We start from the raw sequence: 22,165 nt of genomic DNA, 5'->3' as shown, positions 1-22,165 counted from the left end.
ACCTCAAGGATCTCAAGTTTCCGTTACATTTGAGTTTAATGATTCAAATTTCAGAAAGTTTTTCATTTATAGTGTCAAGATCAAATTGGGGCGAATTTATCATAGAGTTCACTGAACCATTGACAAAATAAACATACTTTACAAAGTTAGCGTGGAATAAATTATTAATACCACCATTTTCGCTCTTTGATATGTTTTCATATTGTGACTCATGATACCGCAATGCAATGTTGCAGATCTGCATATTTAATGAAAAATAAATTCTTTGTGAGCATTTCATTGAATCTTTTTATTGAAATAATATAATGTGCTATTTATAATTTGTATGATTGTTTACAAACGTGTTGAAAAAATGTAGCGCATAATAAAGCCATAGAGTGTTTTCATAAAATAATTTCAACTTTATGAATATACTGTTGAGATATAATCTTAAAAGGTGTTAAATGTTCAAAAGTTGTTTACACTCAGAAATCAAGAGTATTCTATGAACTATTTAAAATTTCTTTACTATACATGTCCTGTATGTACATGTACTTTTGAAGTTTGTCGGCTTATAGAAAGTTTATAGAATTTTAAACGCGAAGGTTATGACTCAAACTTAAATTAGTTACATAGATTTGAGTTTATATTATTAAGTGATTTTATCGTGACTGTACATGGTCAGTTTGAGCGACCAGTCACCAACTAATCGTATGCATGGTCAGTATCTATATATTACTGACCAGTAATATAAGTATATAGGGACATCAGGCATGGACAATTATCTGTCATCATCTGTGTAAAATGACCAGTAAATAATTACTCAAAACCTTGTAAGATTTGTGGTGGGGGTCAATAAAATTGAGTTTCTATACATGTACATAAAAGGTAGCCGGTATTGATACATATCTATATAGGTCACCTGTAAAGGTCAGAGGTCAGTCTCTGTTCTCTAGGTCGGGGAAACAGGTGTGGTGAGGTATCAGATGTGAAACACAATAAATAACACACGTAACCTGTCAATCACTTTGGCGATGTCTCTTTCTGTGAATGAAGTATACCAATGAATCAATTACCTGCATTACCTATTCACAGGCGGTAATCTATTATGTATCTCGTGATCAAGATGGAAGATGTCTGATTCCTCGATCTAGTTGACTGGGTTTATATTCACACTTACACATACATTACGTATATATGCTAACCATTGCCCTCTGGTAGCTAGCTAGCCCAGTCATTATTCCTGTAGGATATATATATTGTACAAAAAAAAAAAGACTTCTATTGCCCTTAGGCTGTTTAGTCACATTATCTTAAATACTGTAAGGTATGTTTCCTTTTGACTCCAGTAGATTTAGAGACCAACATTAGTTCTCTTTTCCGAGTCGGAGACTTTTGAGTGGTTAGTAACAAGAAATATAACCAAAGTAAGGGTACCTAGTACCAAAGACCAAGGACTAGTAGTTAGTAGCAGGAAATATTACTAAAAGTGAAATTCACGATCAGTGTCCAACAATATACGAAAGAAGTATAAAGGATATATATGTTACCTTTTTGAACATGAGTCTCCTATCTAAAATTAAAGCGTTTCGTTATAAAAAGTTGAAAAATATGCTTTATGGATGATAATTTGGACTTGGTTGATTAATTCAATTCAATTGGTGACAAATTGGAAATGGACACATTAATTGGTGACAAATTGGAAATGTACACATTAATTGATGATGACAAATTGGAAAAGTACATATTAATTGCAGATGGCAGATTGGTAATGTACACTTTAATTGATGATGACAAATTAGAAAATGTACATCTTAATTGATTATGAAAAGATTAAAAAAAAAGTACATTAATTGATGACAAATTGGAAATGTACACATTGATTGATGACAAATTGGAAATGTCATAATGATTGATGACAAATTGGAAATGTCATAATAATTAATGACAAATTTGAAAAGTACACATTAATTGATGACGAATGGGAAATGTACACATTAATTGATGACAAATTGAAAAGTACACATTAATTGACAATGACAAATTAAGTTACACTAGGTGCAATAATATAAACACTGCTATGTTGATCATTGACAAACCTAAGGAAGACAACTCAGACACAAATTATGGGTATAATGTGTTGGTAGTATGTTACCTTAAATACAAAATACAGGATTTGAAGATTTCTCCCCAAAACCTGGTTCAAATGGTAGGCAAGACCAGCTTTCAAGATGGTATTAATTTTGAAAAATACAAAGTTGAATGATTTAGGTATGTACTTAGAGAAATACACAGTACAGTTGGTTATAAATGAACGTTTGTTTTATTTGGCCTAACATCCTGTCGAATATAATTACTGGATGGCTGCAGGCTATAATTAGCCGTTACATGTTGTATAATACCTATGTGCCAAAATCTGCTGGAGGCAAGAGAGAAACATAAACTTTTCTTCCTCTCTAGATCTGAGTGCCGAAACAAGTGGTCTTCGTGCTCATCAAGCTAAAAATAATCCACATGAGATATTGTGTTTCCTATAAGAGAAGGCAGGAACGGTACTGTACAATTAAGTTTTCCATTCCTGAGACTTGAGTGTGTTGAGTATGAAACTGTTTTGGAAAATTCATATTTCAAGGCTAGTGTACTGAGATACAACTGAAGGAATTTTAACCTGTGGAGTTATTGAGTGTTGCAAAGTTTGCATCAGCATCTTCATCTATATCTCGTTAAGATAAATTCTGGGTCAAGTGAGGCACGAAAGTCGGCCAGATGGGTTTTTCTCCGTGGGTGTACCTGTGATGTTACATTTGAGGAGGATTATAATTATGGTACTGACAGACTTGGCATCATGAATGGAACTTGAGCAAGTCTAATTTTGCTAAGAAATTTGCTATATTTCAACATTTTCAGTTTCGAAAATCTTGTACTGAAGCTATAGTCATGATTTGCAGCTTGCGTTGATTTTAAGTGCAAATGGGCTGAGTAAACTTAGGCAAAATCATGTTTTGCATAGCAGGCTATACATAGCTACTAGCTGGAGTTTTATGAACAGCCTGAGTTTTTTTTTTAGCAGGGCTATGTATAGAACAGCATAGCACAAAAGTGTGCTTAAAAATATCTTTATACAAGATTTAGGTCACGATGTTTAAGATTGACACAGTTAAATTCATTCAATTCTGTAATATTGTATCATAATCTGTCTTAAATCTTTAAGTACATACCCTTTGTAAACCCTCGACAATTTGTTTACATGGAAGGTCAATATTTGGATGTTTTGAAAAAGACGAGTTAAAGACCAAGTGTATATATAGATATCTACAGGCAAATATATGACATAATCTATTTAAAGAGTGGTATAATGGGAAATACCTAAAGCCAGTTTTTGTGTCGCCTGCGAAAAGCTGGTGACACATAGGTATTGCTACGTCATCGGCGTCGTCGCCCGCACAGAGGTTTTCATGCGATAACTTGAGTGTCCTTGGGCCGATCAAACTCAAACTTCATGCAGTGTTTCCTTACCAAAAGTGCTTGCTTGGGATCGGTTTTCAGGTCCGAAGGTCAAAGGTCAAGGTCACTGTTACTATAAATAGAAAATCTGTTTTCGTGCGATATATAACACAATGTAAGGACTTGAGTAAGTCTTTCTTTCAGGTACCTGATCATACGTGCAATGTTTTGTGTAAGGCTGTGTTCTATGTTTTGTTTACCAGTATAATATAATCAACACTTTGAAATTGTTACGTGAATGAAGGATCTCTGTCCCACTGCCAAAAACTGTAACTAATTCCATTTGAGGTTATTGCATGTAGAAAACACTACAACAAATTCTCTAATGTTTTGCCTGCAGTTGAACAGGGATCCTTAAAGACTTGTGCAAATCTTCATTATTTTAACTGACTTCCTGCAACCATAAAAAAGGGACTTGTGCAAGTCTGCATATTTAACCCTGGCTGCCTGAAACAATGAACTTAGGACTTGTACAAGTCTATATTTTTTTACCCTGGCTAGAGCTATGAGGTATAAGGACTTTTACAAGTCTACATTTTTTACCTGTCTGCCTGAAACAATGAACTTAGGACTTATACAAGTCTACATTTTTTACCTGTCTGCCTGAAACAATGAACTTAGGACTTGTACAAGTCTATATTTTTTTACCCTGGCCTAAGAGCTATGAATTATAAGGACTTGTACAAGTCTACATATTTACCTGTCTGTCTGAAACCATGAGTTAAGGCCTATGGAAGTTTACTTTTTTACCTGACTGCCTGTGGAACCATACATATATATCATTGGCCTAGATTGGCCTGCTGTTCTCCTGTGGAGATAACTGGTACCTGTGATATCATCCCTGTGGGATTATCAGCTAGATCAGTCTGAATTAGCCCGCTGTACCCATTTTATACATACATGTACAGTGTATTGATGGTGCCAGATGCTAGCTAGCATGTTGTGGTTTCCTTCAAATTTTATAAAGCATTATCAGCTTAATGATATTGATGTATGAAAAAAATCCAAACATTCTGCGATAAAAGTTTAAGTTATCAAATAGATAATTATGGGTAATACGGTAATTTCCTAGATTCCTTTTTAAATATAAATATATATATCTCATTGATTTCCAAATGAAGCTAATTCTGGAAGAAATGTAGATTTTGTTTTAAAGCTAACCATGCATATCTTGAGTGTAGTGTTCATTAATATCTTATAAATCCACATGTTCCTATTAAGGATCTGGTTCCTGAGTTCACGATACGGCTTTTACCTTTCTGTTCTTTTCTTAAATACTAAACATCAAAGCTTGATACATTATGGTCTTGTACAATGTGTCTTGTGAAGATGTTTTTCTTGCTTCTTGATAATTATATTCATACCTATATATAACGTAGGCCATCTTTATATTGAGAAGTGTATGATTAGCATCTTCCGTCCTCGTAAGTGCATGCATATTGTAAATCGATCTTAACAGAAATGTTTCCTTTATCGTTCAAAAAAATTTGTTGTCAGAATCCTGTATGATGCTCGGTACAATACACATGCCATTCCTTGATTACTTACTGATGGACAGTTACTTTTTCAGTATTTAGTTTTGGTGGATCTACCTTTTTTTATTGCTCAATATTTACATAAGCACCTATTCATTTCACATGATTTTGTTCATCTATAGCATCTGCTGGGTCTGGTATGAATTTGTTCTTTCAGGTCAAAAATGCATGTATAGATAAAATGAAAAAGTGTCTGCCAAATTTACTTGGGTTGCTAATTGATCAGTAGTGCTACATTTATTGTTCATTAATTAGTAAGGAGAGATAATGGATAGCCACTAGCTGACATATATAGGTCATCAAAATTTAAATTGCAAAAATATCAACCTTTACCCATTTACCCCTTAAGTCCCAGTTGAACTTTACCAAATTGAGCATTGGGTAAGTGCAGCTTAGATATGTAAGTGTGAATGAGTTAAACAGACATGGTCATCATATGAATAGAGATATGTCGGAGTGCAAATCAAAGTTTGTTCTCAAGTGTTGACCTAGTTTTAACCCTTTTACCACTGTAGACCATAATAGACTCATCCATATCAATACATGGCAGAATCTACTGAAGTTACATAGGGGTGAAAGGGTTAAATATTGTGGCCACAAAAAATATATTGAACATAAACGTTGGAATCTTGTCCAGTAGACTACCAAAGAAAGGAATTTGGAAAGGAGCTGAGTTTGTTTATAATTACCAGGGTATTATTTTATAAGTACTGTACACCTGGATTTTCCTCAGAAGATTTTAACTGATCAAGACTTCCTTAGATCTTAAGTCATGCTACATACACAGTTACAGGAAATGGGGGAAATTTGGCATCAGGGGATTGTAACTGACCTTAATTGGAATGTTATCTTTAAGTTTGACCTTCAGCCTTTTCCCTTTTGACCTTTACTATCTTTATCGTGTATCCTGGCAGAATTAAAAGTGCTTTTAATGAACAAACAAGTCAATTATCAGAAGAAAAACAATTGGAGAGATTAAAGGAAAGCTAGCTAGAGTGATTGCGAAAGCAGACTTGTATGTTTTTTAAAGTGTTCGGAACAAAATAGTGAAAACATTACAAAAGGGTATACCGTTTATGTCCTAATAAATGTGCCAAGTACAGATAATTGTCTTATTAGGGTAGAGGGGGGGTGGGGGGGGTGTAGGGGTATATCGTTTTGACCAGCACAAGAAGTCTTCGGTAGATGATTAAAAGACACATATATACCTATCATTATATGGGCAGGCTTTTCACAGCTTTGTCATATGGGAAAATACATGTAGAAAATCCTGTTTTCATTATCAACACAAAGTTATAAGTGCTTTTCCTTGAAATGTCTCGACCTTAAAAAAGAACCAGTTATGACTAAGCGCTTTAACATTTGTGATGATCAGTTGAAAGTGAAGTTAGATTTGTCATAGATATTTCTTTGTTGCTACAGTTTGTTATACACACAGCTAAGACATGAATCCTGTGTGCAAACTGTCTGTTTGATAAAATGTTGACGGCGATTGTTCACTGAATTAATTTTAAAGATCCCTGTGTACCACTGCCAATATTATAACAATATTTGTTGGAAACTGTTTTTCTGGTATGACTTATAGCTTGGATTTATGATTTCTGAAATATTTTAGTGCTTTTTGCACTTAATAATTATGCTAAATAATGATTGCACTAATTTAAGTTTCTGTACGTTTGTTACAATGCTAGTGTGGAACAATGTGGCTTCATCAATTCATCAATGCACCTATAGCTATCTGTTAACATTTGTATAATGCACTAAAATTTGAATTGCACTAAAATGTGTTCATGTACAGTGACAGAATTTGCTTGTTGTGCTTTGCGGTAATGGGCTGGAGAACTTGGCTATACTTTATATTTAGTTCTAGACAATTGATCAAAAGGATTGCAGCCGACTTATATGTGTGCCAGGGGAAACAAACGGTTCTGAATAAAGAAATCAATAGACTTCTTATAGAACCCCATTAAGTCATTCTAACACTGTGAGTGCACACTTTCACACAAATCACCGCATGTTGATCCTATGGGGAACTGCATGACAGAGTTGATAAGTATGGTGGCTTAATTCTTATTGACCAAAACGTTGTACGTTTGAATTCCTCAGCCAGCGGGGGGAATTGTTTCCTTTAGCAAAACACTTTTCCGTTCTTGCTTGAAGTGTTGTATAACAAAATGTAGTCTGCATGCATGCATGGGGTATTATGGTTTTTGTGCTATGGTACCAAAGAGGTTAATGATCTATAAATGAGCCGTAACTCACTAGAAATACTGACACATAGCGAGCAGGACACCCACACAAACCTTCAGCACACACACCTGTACGTAGGCATTGTGCATGGTTAGTGGTAATTATTAATTACAGTATATATATGGCTCAGAATCAGCTAATAGGAAATTTTCATTTAAAAAAAAAAAAAAGTGGTTAATGTACCCAATTGTTACTGAAAGTGTTTAGTAAAAACTAAAGGATTATGAACAGAACACTAAAAAAAGATAGTTTTAACCACAATTTTGCTTTGTTTTAGCTTTTAGCTAGTGATGGAAATTACATTGACAAACTCTTATTTCAGTTTTAAAAGTGATCCTGCTAGATTTTGTTAAATTTGAAGCTTTATATCTTCAAAAGATTGGATGGTTTATAGCTTGAAACAAATTTTCCTGAAAACCTAGGTTACGCCTCTCACTAAAAATTACTTTCACAGTAGTGGCGGACATTACATGGATCAGGGTACACATATTGTTTTTTATCTTTGCCACAAAATGGAATACTAAAAAGGACAATAATTAGTTTATCTAATTGTGTTTGTGTGATTTTTGTCTGAGGAAAATATTACAAAATTTACCTGGGATAGCTTCTGGAAGTAATTGCTCCATAAGGTGATGGACATTATTGTTGACAATTTGACACATGACAAAAGTGACGCCCATTACATAACTAAACCTTTCCCCAAAATGTTGCTGTATTCTAGCTGTCAGCATGTAGTTTTTGGAGATCTAAACATTCCCATTCACTCAATTAATTAAGGATGGCAACATGCTTCCTGTATGTCTATCACTTTCTGCCACCTGGCATATAGTAATTATATAGTGATGAATAAAACAAACTATATGGTATATAGCAACTTTTCTAATCACATGTCAACAAACGCATACCAAGTACTCAAGAGTGACGTCCGACATTACTAATTCCTAATAGCTGATTCTGAGCCATATTGATTAAATATATTTATTTTGCTTAATTATAATTATTACCTTATGAACACACTCTCACAGTTACGTATTAATTGGTTTCATAAGACCAAGTGAAAAGGAGTTACCAAAATGTTATGAAAACTAATTTGAATTTAAGCTAATAGCAAGCACTTATTCACAAATTTGGTTGCAATTAATTACTCCAGTTCCTTGCCCATAAGTCAGACTAGATTGCGATTTATCAGCCAATTAGCGGCCAATCAGAGCTAAAAACCACTTATAACAGGCTGTGTGTGTGATTTGAAGCCGTAATTATAGGTGGTAGATTATATCCAGGCAACTGTTACATTATACCTACAAAGTCTGATAAACGTCCATGATAGGGAAAGTCATTTAAGATAAAAATTACTTTAAGGGAAAGTCCCTCAAGATAACACACTATGTGCTGTGTCTACTCCTGACTTCTATAACTGATTTCATTAAACGCTTGGAAATATCTTACCTGTCAACATTTCAACCCCACTTTTTAAAGTGTTGAGACTCTTGATGTAAATATGATGCATATAATTGCACTTCCTTTTTCATTTTTAGTGTAATTTATTCTCATACAGTCAATATATATATATATATTTAGGAGTGTAACCCTGTTTACAAACAATTTCGTGTGAAGATGTTGTCAGTTTTGAGTTTGGTAGTTTTTAAAGCTGACTGGTTATCAATGTGAAACAGGAAAATGTTTAATTTCTCGGCTGAAAATTTGTTTTCTTCAACCATGAGTCATTTAAAGTCATTCTACCATCAGAAAGAAAAATAAATTTTCTTATACTGCATGTATGTAAATCTGGTTTTCTTATTCTATTTGGACAGAAAAAAATATATGCTGAGTTAATTTTGATATATTATGTTAGATATATGTTGCCTCCCAGTCTGACAGAGAAAATGTTATTACTGTGATTGCTACCATTTAGGTGACATCAAATTAATTCCTGCGTTTTACCTATAATAAATTCTTGATTCAAATATTTAACTGGAAGAGGGAGGCTTAGGCAATGCCAGTGGCAAATGTCTGGGTATATATTTAATGGTCATGCATGGGGTATTAGAGATAGGTCTCGGATGTTCTAGTTGGGTGTCAATTATACAAATGATTTGGAAGCATGATTTACCTGTATTTGAATATGCTAATTTGGATACAAATTGACCTGATTTGCCTTAAGTAGAAGTTTGTGTTTGAGTCATAATTTCTTGGGAAATGATTTATTTTCAGTGATTTTTGTCAGAAACCAAAATATTCTGAATTCCAAATATCCCGTTTCAATGTTCAGAATAGCTCTTAGTTGTCCAAAAGGTTTTGTGGTATTTTGATAAAAAGTTATTATAAGTTTTGATATATTGATTAAGCTGTGAATTGGTAACATAATCTCAATTTTCCATTAATTGATTCTACTGTATGTATATACAGGCATATTATATCTAGCCTGGGGATGTGGGAATAGATATTCATGAATCATGGCATGTTGACATTTGACAAATTCCACAGGAAACATTATTATGACTCAACTTTGTTGATTCTGTGTAATATACAGCATGCTGTCAACGAAATCAATTACTGCAATCTTTATCAACATCATGCATGAAATGCACCTAACCAGTTCATTTCATCCATGTTGAAATTGTAGAATCAGATTTTGAAGACTGCCTTCTCTCAGCGAGTATGGTGGAAAGATTTTGTTGACTTTCGTGGGATGAAATATGGAATATAATTTGATTGACTGTTGCCAAATGATACATATTTTGAAAATATGTGTATCGTAAGTTTATTGTGATTCCAAGGAAATTTGTTCAGGATGAATAGAGAGTAATCGCCACTCTCTGTCAACAGGAATGAAGGAAATAACGTTGATCGTCCAAATGAAATTGTGTCAAGTATGTAAATTTGTGTTTTATAGAAATCTATAAGGTCAGATGATGGTTCCAGTAATATTCAATGCCAGAACAGGTTAGTCTGGTTTTCATCACGATAACTCCTTATTCCCCTGGTGTTTGAACAAGCTGCTGAAAGACCCTCCCTGCCCTTCTAAAAAATATCAATGAATCTCTTATTTTTATTACTGTATACATAAAATTTTCACTGTATATTTAAACATGATTTTCTTAGAAGTAGTAATGGAACTGCAGATGTAATAACAGAAAATTAAACTAATATTATGATCAATATTAAGTTCAAAATCAGGTTTTTATTACCCCCACTTTTAAGTTTGTTTAACAGATTAACCAATCCCAGTTGAAAATAGGCTCCATTTTCCCCCAACTTGTCAGATAAATTCCCAATTTCGAAAACAAAAACAAGATTGTCTGCCCTTTTAGGAAGTAGATATATTACATTAAGTATAATATATTAGGCCTTTAAAGTTATTAATCAATTTTATAGAGCATTCCTTTTCACATTTTTGACATATGAAAATTCCTATTTGTCCTTTTTTTTGTTAATGACAATCCCAATTTAAATCTAGTGTCTTGTTTCAAAAATACCCTGATAAACCCAGAAATGTACTATTTCAAATGATTTGTAATAATGAATGTATAAGATTTGTAAGGAAAATTTTGCACTTGGTTTTAGTTAAATTGTTATGTTAGTTGCTAGTACATGTACCTACTGTATATATATGTGTGTATTTATCTGTAGAGTGAGAATGAAAATATTGTTGGCACAGAATGGCACCATTTTGTTCTGTAGCTATAACTCCCTGTCAGGCTATAGGAAAACCCAGACACAACATGGTAATTATTTGTGCTGTTGAGGCATCAAACCGCCTTGTTATTATATGCATTTATACATTTGTACGCTGTACTCAAAACATTCTGGACTCCGGAATTACAGAAGCAGAAGAAATATGTATGTGTACAGTGAAAAGCTTTTGTTCAACATCATTGACGCAGAAATTGATTATTCATCTGGAATCAGCAGGTTTTCGGGTCACCAGGTGCTATTTTAGACAGTGATATTGTACTGTGGAAACTTCTTACTAAATTAAACTCTACCAGGATGGGAAAGAATCTGCTAGCTTTTGAGTAACACAGATTCTTTTTACACAGTAATGTACGATCAAGCCTGCTCATGTGAAAACCTGTATTAAGAGACAACCTGAGTTAAGAGACCACTGTTTGGACTTTCCATAGGTGGTCTTTTAATACTGGTTGGACTTTATTACTTAGTGGGGCCTTTTTGAAGGTCTGCTTTACACAAATTTCAGATTCCACAAGTACAATTTACGTTAGAGCCATATAAAAATGGAAAAATTGAAGATTTGCTTTGTACAGGTTTCCAAATTATACAGGATTCACTTTAGGTTGGCTGATTTCTGCATCATGTGCATTGAGTCTAAATTCTTCATTACTTCCTGAGGGATAATATAAAAGAAGTCTACATCAAGGAGGTATTAATTCACTCTTAACACTGAGGAATTTATGGGACTTGATGTCAAGAGGAAGTCAAGTGTATTGCTTCAAAATACAACTGAGGAATATATTGACCAAGAAAAAGTGTTTTACTAGAGAAAATCGGTGAGGAATGTATGGGACTTTAAAGGAAGTGACAAAAATTACTAAAGAATGCCAAGCAATGAACAACTGGTTCAAGAACATTTTCAGTGACTGGCTGTAAATTTATAAGTGGATGCGGTAGTGCTCCAAAATGTTCCATTGATAAAATTGCAGCATTTTACAAATATTAAAAAAAAAAATGTGTATATCTAAGGCCAAATAGAAAAATAAAGTCTGTTTAGGGTTACCATGCCTATGGATAAACCCAAATCAAATTGTAAGCCTATTTTTGAATAAGAACTTCTTAACTCATTCACCCCTGAAGACACATTTGAACTCTTCCAAATCAAAGGTTGGAATAGTTCATTATGAAATTTCATAAGCAAGGTTTGTGCCCCATATGGACACATTAATTATTTAATTGCCAGCTTCCGATTTATGTCTTGTCTCGTCCCCATTAAATGAATGTACCAATTTCATTTCTTAACACATTTTCAGCGAAGATCATACAAAAAACAAATAGTGGGAATACATTTGTACATAGAATGATTTAGCAATTTAAGGGTGGGTACAAATATTGCAATATATTGTACTCCTACTTTAGTACATTTATAATAATTTTATACACTTGGAGAAATTACATTAAGTGAGCATCAGGTCAGCAATGGAAATTGGAAAATTAGTTTATATGGTTTTGGAACATGTCACACCAAGCATGCTGCATTTAGATAAAGTTGAAATTAATCTTAATATTATTCTATAAAAAAGATGTAGGATTTTGTTTGTCCTAGCCTTAATTTTCTGGATGTAACCCGAAACAGATGTAGGATTTTGTTTGTGCTAGCCTTAATTTTCAGGATGTAACCCTAAACAGATGAAGGATTTTGTTTGTCCTAGCCTTAATTTTCTGGATGTAACCCTAAACAGATGTAGGATTTTGTTTGGCCTGAAGGACTGTACACATATACATTGTATACACAAAACATGTGCTAAAAATGTGTGGCGACTTAAAAAATATCCACTTACTGCAGTACCGATGTACTTACATAATGTGTAGTGCTGTATAATTACATAGTGTAATGGTTCAGGGTATTGATGTGTAGATTGTCCTATATCTATGTAATCTCTATTGCCTTCTAGATCTTGATAGCCGTATAAAAAACAATGTCAAGCACTTCTTCAGCATAAACATTATAATCTACAATACTTAGAATCGAGGTTTTCTGGATCGTAATATTTTAAGTACAGTCAAAATATTGTGTTATTTTTGTGACGGCTAGTTAGCAATATTGAGCTTACATTACTGTATTTATCCTGCAATAAGCCCAGATTTGGGATGGGGGNTTATTACAGGACAAGGCAATAGCATCTGTTGGCTCTCTACCAAACTGCAAAAGGTTGGGTGGGCTTATTACCAGGTGTATGTGTTGTGAAGTCTCTATTTGGACTTCCCAAGGGTTGTCTCTCAATACAGGTTCGGCTGTACAAGTTAGCATGCATCTTACACATAAACCTGTATCTTCATGGTCGATGATAAATAATTGATATTGAACGGGCCCACAGATGTCCTATCATTGTAGAATTGGTTTGATTGTTGTGCCCTGTGTATACTTATGTAGAGACTGTACACACATATCATGGGGCTCATGTATTCTGTATAATGGCTGTGTATTGATTTGTATATCAGCCTTATCAGGGAGGATGAGGTGTTTTTTTGTCTGGAGCTCAGTATTAACTCTCTTCCTGTTTGACACCAACAGGGGAGTCCCAAGGGCCAATTTTAGCACCACTAGCCCTCCACCTCTGGGTCGCAGGTTAGAGACCTGCGAGGGGCAGTCGCCAGGTACTGGCCGTCGGTGGGAAACTTTTCTCCGGGATCTCTGTCTGGTTCCTCCACCATCAAAACCTGGCACGTCCTTAAATGACCATAGCTGTTAATAGGACATAAAACACAAACAAACAAATTTAAGAATAGACAACTCCTTTAAAGTGAAATTTTGAAAGTTTACTTATCCAAAGTCAGTTCACCAATAACTTGTATGAAGCTTTTAACTCATTCACCCCTGAAATTTCATCATGAACTATTCCAACCTTTGAATTGGAAGAGTTCAAATGTGCCTTCAGGGGTGAATGAGCTAATATTCATATTGATAGGATGTTTTGGGGCTAAGTCTTCCCAGGAACAACTTATTTTATGAAAGACAGTGGGGAAGAGAGTCTCTAAATCCTGTCTGATATATAAGACAACGGGAAAGTAGTCTCCTTTCCTTACTGTTATCTGAGACAAGGGAAAGTCTCTAAAATTTGTCAGATATTTAAAACAATGTGGAAAGGACATTTAGTCTCTAAATCCTGTCTGATAAATCAGACCGTGGGAAAGGCAATCACTTTTCCTTCTTCATATTTTAGGATGTCTCTAAATCTTTTCTAAATAATAACAATAATAATTTGAGGTTCTTATATATACCTCTTTATCTCAACTTAGTTCGTAGGTCGTCTCAAAGTGGTTCCAAATTATTATCCACGGTTATAGGGCCTTTGCAACCAGCCAATATCTTTCTCAACTCCCTGGGGAGCATATACAGCCGGTGCTGCCATTTCGGCGCTCACAGCTAGCATTCTACAATTCTAGCACTGCCCAACCACATACTCATTTACAGCTGAGTAGACTGGAACAAGCGGAGTCAAGTATCTTTCTCAAAGATACAACACAGTGCCTTGCCGTGCCATGACTCAAACTCGCAACCCGAGTTAGTGATGAGACCTTAAAATTATGTATGATTCAGATTTCATTACTTCAAAAATTTGGGTATTTGAGTTTACTAACTGCTATAATTTCAAAGGTTTGAAAATTGTTCAAAAACTTATGACTCTGGAAAATAGTAGGAATTGTTGGGAACACTTATACTTAAATTTTAGTCCTGATTCAAAATTTAGATACAGGCTAAGCTTAGGGGAAAAATCAGAAACAAAAATTACTTATGAGTCAGGGTACCGAGGGCAATTATCAGAACTAACTGGCGCTCAATAGCAACATTACAGTATATTATGTAACAAATAATTGAGGTGAACTTTTCAGATCAGATTTTGAATGCATGTAAACAAAGTTTTATTCCCAGGGTTCATTCAGATTTCATCTGACCTTTAACAGAATTAGAAGTAATAGTCGCAGCGCAAACTTTACATGTAACGGGTAATCTAATCGTACAATTGTATATAGTTAAAATCATTTATAAACTCACTCATGCTTGGGATTAGCCCACACCTTTTATAACATTAACGGGTGATGTCATTTTTCAAAACATGCTGTTGCTGGGATGGTATGATTACGCAATAAGCCTGCTTTCCTGAATGATCATGAGTTGCATTTCATTTTCTCTAAAGACTTCAACAACAGGTGGATTTTAGTTAACATAGGAAAGATATGAAATGTAGTTTGATTAAAGATTCTGCAACATAATATACGTACATTACTAGGTCTAATGGTATTTATGATACTTTTGTACTACATTAGTGTAAATTTTCTATTGTTGAGCAGAGAGTGAAAATTTCTCAAGTGCAATATAATTTATACTCATAAATTATTCAATGATTTGGGTCAGATAATACAACATATCTCTTTGACATTTAAATATGGTCACTTCCAGGTTTTGACATCTGAAATGTTCAGAAAAACATGTTTTCTCTTTATATCATGCTCTGGTTAATATCATATTTTCCTTCGACAAATGATAAGTGATATTAAGTGAAATCTACTGTATTACAATTCTCATTGTTTGGTGAGATTTTGGTTAATGATAAATATACAGTGACAAATATTGAAATTAACTTCAAATTTTCTCACTTCAAATTTTGTCACCATTAAAGGTTTATGATCAATTTTAGTATTTCTTTTTGTGATCATTAATGCGTAATTATAATTATAGCTGTCTGTATTAGATTCATGTGAAAGAATATATCACATTAAAATGCAAGATTTAGACATCCATGATTTATGGTATTGGTGAAAATAGCTGTTCAGTGTATTTTGATCAAGTCATATTTCCTTGATTGTATATACTAAAGATTATAATTATTTGCACACATTTAATTATATAATAAATAGTTTTTTTTTTTTCATTTAGACTATTAATTATTATTTTAATTTTGTAATTTGCTCTTCACACTGAGGTATAGTTTTTTCAATAAATGGAACAGCCGACAGCCCACTTGGCTGAGTACCGCCCAGCGATCTCCAACATAACAATTATGATGTCGCTATTGTAGTGATATTTTTATCATCGCATCTGTGTAATGGTCTCATAATTCACAGCGGAATGTGGCAGATTTATATAGTTTACTGTACATGCACCAAAAGTACTTTTGGATTGATACAGGTGTAGTTAAGTACGCGTCTCCGTTTTATACACAAGTAATTGACACCAGATGACGGAGGTAGTAAACAGTAGATAAAACATACGTATCTCATTCAATGAATGTCAGGAAAACACAATGCAATACACCCACTGTTCTTCTGCAGGTGGTCTTGTCAAAACAAATGATAAGCATTGATTTGTTTTCCCCTCCCACAGCTGTGTGTCAATTAGGCTCTATGCTATATATGAAATACTACTATAGACTTATAAACATGATGTATACAATGTATACTGTAATTTACCTATAATTCACTAGTGTTGTCCCAATGATCAATCATAATCGATATCTAATCGGAAAGGCAACCGATTCCCGACAATCGATTTTGAGATGTCGACATCGATGATTGTTTTCAATACCAGATGTGTGAGTTCTACTTTCATTTTCAGTAAGAGAGAATGGGAGTTCTATGTCATTTTACTCTTAACTATAACTTTTTACCAGTCATGGTATTTAAGCATAATTAATTGCAAAAAATATAAATGATAACTGTTCATCAATCAAGATTGTTGCTTTGAAATGGTATGATAAAAAATAAAAATACGAAACTATGCGGAAAAGTTGAAGTTTCATTAATGGTGTTAATAAAAGGAAAAGTCATGTCATTGTTAAAACAAAAGTCATATTTTTTAAGGATTATGTAACGGTAGGCTAACTGATTTATAATCGAAAATTGATCGGTTGACACTAACCGATTATATCCGATCATCGATGTTGAAATCTCAAACGATTCCCAACACTATAATACACCCAGGTAAACCCGTTATTAGGAATGGGGTGAAATTGGCTATAATTGGACTAACTTCTACAGATTCCACTATACATGTGTAGAATCAACTTAAGGGTTTATGCTAGCTAGATATGTACTCTAACATGCATTGTTTTTCCCCAATGAGTTCCTGGAGGTAAAGAAACCTGTAAAATTTCATTTACATATAAAAAAGAAAATGATAGATGATAAATTTCGAAACATACAGAATGCATAACACTTGGGTCTTACAGTAATTTGCCACTTATGATTGCATGTTTTGTGATAAAGAGGAAGGATTTTAAAATATGTCTATAATTGAATTATAACAAAGAACATACATAGGACCCCATTAGAATTAAGCCACAATATGGCTTTATGGGCCATCCCAGGTAAAAGGCCTAAATTAATGGAATATAATCAAGTTTGTAACACTGATTGATTACTAGTTCTATGGGCGTAAATAACTTATAAAGAACATCTGTGATAATAAATATATTTATGTTCAATCTGCAAAATGTGATAAACGTGTATTATTATTATTATTATTATTATTATTATTAATATTATTATTATTATTATTATTATTAATATTATTATTATTATTATTATTATTATAGGCTTATTTGGGGCACGGGCTCATCATTGGTAATTTATGGTAAATATGAGATCTGGCTTGACCAGTACTTAAAATGGGTATTTATCTATCTTTCTAGACCAGTCTGCAGGTGTTCACTTGTATGATATATATGGACATCTGACTAGTACAAGTTACAGTGGGGCTTTGTTGTGTCTGATATGTGTCCGATAGTGTTGATTCCAGAAGCCAATGTTATTGGGCTTTTATTAATACAAGGCATCATTTATGTGATATAAAGTGTGTTTCAAGTGTGCCACTATTGATAAATTATCATTCCAAATTATCTTTTTATGCAGTATCCTTCAAAATTTGCTATCTATTGATAAATTACTTTCCGCGATATTGCTGAATATTATACAATTATTGACCTTCCATGAAGTTACTTAGGGTAATACAAGAATTTATTAATCCAAGAAAAGTGCATGTGATATTCAGTGATTCATCTAAAATTAGAGATGTATTGATAAATTACTTAGTGTGTATATACAACAATATTATATACAATTATTGACCTTCCATGAAGTTTATACAATAATTTATTAACCCAAGAAAAGTAAAGTGGTATTCACTGGGACTGATTTAGGCAGTGTGCAGATTAAACGGTCTATTTTGATTTATTTTCATGTCCTATGAATATTAATACTATACACATACTGATTATGATAATCTATTTGCATTGGGATTTCACCTTTTCAATTCCATACGTGTTAGATATTGATGAATTCTTTTATTATTTAGGATATTTGGATAATTTCTTTTACAGAGTTCCAAAATGAAAAGATAAACTGATATTACAAGTTGCCAGGAAGGACTGCAAAACTATGTAGATACAGGCCCATTGTGCCTCTTTGTATTTTTTTGGGATGTATACACAACAATAGGATGAAAAGACTCTTATCTCTGGACAATTTGTACATGCGTAACAGTGTTTTTGGGCCATTCCCCTTCTCCGGCTATCAACATGAACTCAGTCAAGCTACATGTACAAGATAGCCACGATACTTTGTCGAACAGCTGTCTGTTATTTGAAGCCATTGTATGAACATGTGTATATATGTGCATTGCCAAAATTATAGTGGGTGATACAATATAAACTCCGATGACAGACTGGAATATTAATCTAATGATGTCATCAGGGAAATGTTGTGGCACTGGCCGTCGTTTTCTTGCCTGTTTTGCATGTGTGATATCATGACTGTATATCTTTTGTGGTTTAGTAAGCAATTAGCCAATTTGGTTATATTTCGTGCTCGAGTGCGAAGCAGTGGTCAACATTCACTTGAAACGAGGGAAATCTTTTGATAGTCGTAGCCGCGACGAAAGTGTATATATGGAATATTACAACATTAATGCAATGATTGATAAATAAAGGGATGGCAGATATCGATCGAGTTGATAGAAATGGTCAGACACTGGATGTCCATGTACATTTTGTAGAACGATCATGCTAATTACATGTTTATGTACTGCGTAAATGATTCATATCAAAATAATTTGGAAATCTGAGACTTCATGGTGTTTTAAACTGAATTAGTTTGCTTTATTTCTAAAGAAACCAGTGTAGGATCATGACGGATGTGAGAAAAAGTCCAGTGATTCTGCTTATTCATTGGATTTGTGACTTATCAAAGGATGAAGATCAAATGCTGTGATATAGTGGATCATTATTTCAATCAAAGTGTCAACAAAATATCGTTAAAAAAGGTCAACAAGGATTAATTATAGGAGTGTTAACTTTGATTTGTGAATAATGAAATAAGTTAGAATCCAAGTGGATCGGAATTTGTGAACATCCAAATAAAGTAAAATTCCAGTGGATGCTTATCTATAAATGCACATGTCCAAATAAGGTAAAATTCCAGTGGATGCTTATTTGTAAATGTTCAAATAAGGTAAAATTCCAGAGGAAATAAGGTAGAATTCCAGAGGATGCTTATTGGTAAATGTCCAAATAAGGTAGTTCCAGTGGATGCTAATTTGTTAATGTCCAAATAAGGTAAAATTCCAATGGATCCTTATTTGTGAATGAAGTGGAACTAAAATGGATGCTAATGATTTGTGAATGACCAAATAAAGTGTACTAACTCAAGTGGATGATATAATTTGTGAATGAATATGCACCAGTATTATTTAAAACGTCACGGATGAGGAGAGGAGAATGATGTCATTGATTACATCACAAGACACCCATGTGCATCATGAGCATCCATTCTGTAAACACTGTAAAATTTGTCACCAGGCACGGTACAACCGACGATTCGGCCGCATGTCCATGGTCATTCCGGACACGGTCCAGTGGTGGCTCAACAGCTGGACAATTCCGGGGTCGCTCGAGTCCATCGCAAAGGTGCCCACTATTCCATATAAGCATGTCTTATGCATGTTCCTTTGTTTGGTTTGCGAACCTTTAACGCCTCGACCCTTGATCCTTTATAGGAAATCCCACATGATGGTATTTGATTCTTTTCAATTCATAATAGCAGCATGGTCATTTTGTTAGCTTTTGTTTTTTGCCAAATTGTCTTCGTGCTTTGACAGACATATGTTGTAATTATAGATTGTCTGTGATTACAGAATTATAGATTGTCTGTGATTACTGATCATGTTGGCATCAAAAACTTAGTAAAACCTGTCAAATCTGAAACCCTGAGGGACACATCATATTAGTCAGATAAGACAGGATATCTGATAATTCAGGTCTTATTTGGTTTGTTATCTTGAACTAGACAAAAGTGTCAAATTAATCAGGGGTTGGATTAGACAGGCTGTAGATTAAATAATCAGGGTTCAATTAGACAGGGTTTTGAAATAAGCAGGAGCTGGATAAGACAGGTTTAATTACAATTGATTAGATTATATGATAGCAAAATATAAATCTGTTAATCCAACATCATTTATGATCATTCATTTCCTCAATGCTAGATTCTGTTGACGCTAGTTGTGTCATATTTTAATTTTATAAATAAATAAGCTTGTGTGTTATAGCCAGATAAGAATGTTATTTGTATTGATCGTTAGCCATTTCATCGTATTTACTAATATACTCCCTTTATATGTGTACATGATATATAGAACTGCCTTTAGCCATTTCATACCAGTATACAAGAACCTGGATGACAATTTAAAGAAAAATGTAGCTTAAAGCCCACAATATGCTTGCATTGTACACCCTTTCAAGAAAACCTGGTTTTGCAGAGCTGTTAGCGGGTGGTTTATGGTTTTCTTTTTTTGCTTTCCTTTTGTTTTTACTTTTGTCTTTACTTTTGTTTTCGATGTCTCCATGCTTTGACATTTTGTTTTCTGTTATTATCGGTGGAATGTATTGAAGCAGTGGTATATCTTAGGGACAAATGCGATACAATTTTGTCACCTGTGTTATTGTGTATTACATGGAAACATAAAAGCACACGTACCGTATTCAACAAACAAGCACTCCATCCCTTGTAAGTGACACCTATCATTTTTCTGGTCAGCCTCCCTTTCCGTCATCGTAATTTCACCATCTTACTTTAATCAATATTTATTAAAGGTTTTATATTTGAGAATTTTGGAAGTTTCTGCAGTTATTTTTCATTTTTCAAAATTATGAAGTGCCGGGGGGGGGGGTATTCATTAGGTTGAATATGATTAGAATGAATAACATGCGTGTGACTGGTCTGTCTGGTTTGTCACATGCAAACGAGGATGTCAAAGCTGTCACACGAGTTAGAAACATACATGCATATAATTACATTTCTTTTTTTAAAGAGATTACGTCAGCGGACATATTATATCTGTTGTCTTAATAACATTGTCTCATTTGGCCCTGTATTAAGGATGCATGCTACATTTCTCTTCACTAGAGGGAAACTTGCTTTATGTATTTTTGATTATAATTTGTACATAGTTAATTAATGAATCAATTAATAACACTTAATATTTATGATCACGCTTGGGTACAGTGTAAATAGCAGATAATGCATAGTAAATGTTTTAAAGGGAGATAACTCTTGACACATATAAAGGGTTTAATATTTTACTCATTCACCCCTGAAATTTCATAATGAACTATTCCAACCTTTGAATTGGAGGAGTTTACATGTGTCTTCAGGGGTGAATGAGTTAATTATAAGGTACATGTAGCATGTGTTATTAATATATGTTGATACCACTGATAATATTCCTGGGCCTTGTTAAATCAGCTTCACCATTTTAATTATAATGATACTTCAAAGGAAAAATTTAATGTGATATTTTCATAGTAATTAAATTTGTAAATTATAAATTGTTTTTATCTTGATATTCAAAATGAAATTGACAGATGCTATACCTGAAATGCTGCAGAAATACAAAAAAATCATATATAGGTTGCAGGAGTTTTTAAGTGAGAATTACATTTTGAAAAAAATTGTAACAATTAAGTAACATGACTGTTAGTTCATTGAATAAGTTAAATCTCCAAGAATGAGTCGTAATATTTTGCGTGAAATATATTTCTTTGGCATGTCTATAGTAAATAAGCAAACAATTCAAAGTCAGAAAATTTTCAAATAAATTGGAACTCTTCTTTGTTGGAGATACAACGCAGAGCAGTGGGACTCTCTGACCTTAAGTTAACAATGCTTTTGCA

At 33.6% G+C, this 22,165-nt stretch overlaps 1 protein-coding gene across 4 annotated transcripts in view; it reads left to right on the top strand.

The window, feature by feature from the left end:
* LOC110460102 (nostrin-like) overlaps nt 1–22,165 on the top strand; it is a 60,690-nt gene that overhangs the window by 3,187 nt on the left and 35,338 nt on the right. The window contains exon 2 of one of the 4 annotated variants that reach the window (XM_021512821.1): nt 19,796–19,903. The exons of 1 other annotated variant lie outside the window; for it this stretch is intronic. In XM_021512821.1, coding sequence (XP_021368496.1) covers nt 19,796–19,903 — 108 coding nt within the window. Of the gene's footprint in view, nt 1–9,952; nt 10,139–18,510; nt 19,904–22,165 lie in introns of those variants that run through there. 2 more of the 4 variants (XM_021512826.1, XM_021512820.1) reach the window with 2 other exon arrangements.

Source organism: Mizuhopecten yessoensis, unplaced genomic scaffold, assembly GCF_002113885.1.
Source record: "Mizuhopecten yessoensis strain PY_sf001 unplaced genomic scaffold, ASM211388v2 scaffold10317, whole genome shotgun sequence".
Lineage (NCBI taxonomy): Eukaryota > Metazoa > Mollusca > Bivalvia > Pectinida > Pectinidae > Mizuhopecten > Mizuhopecten yessoensis.
This window is presented reverse-complemented; position numbering and strand designations above follow the sequence as displayed.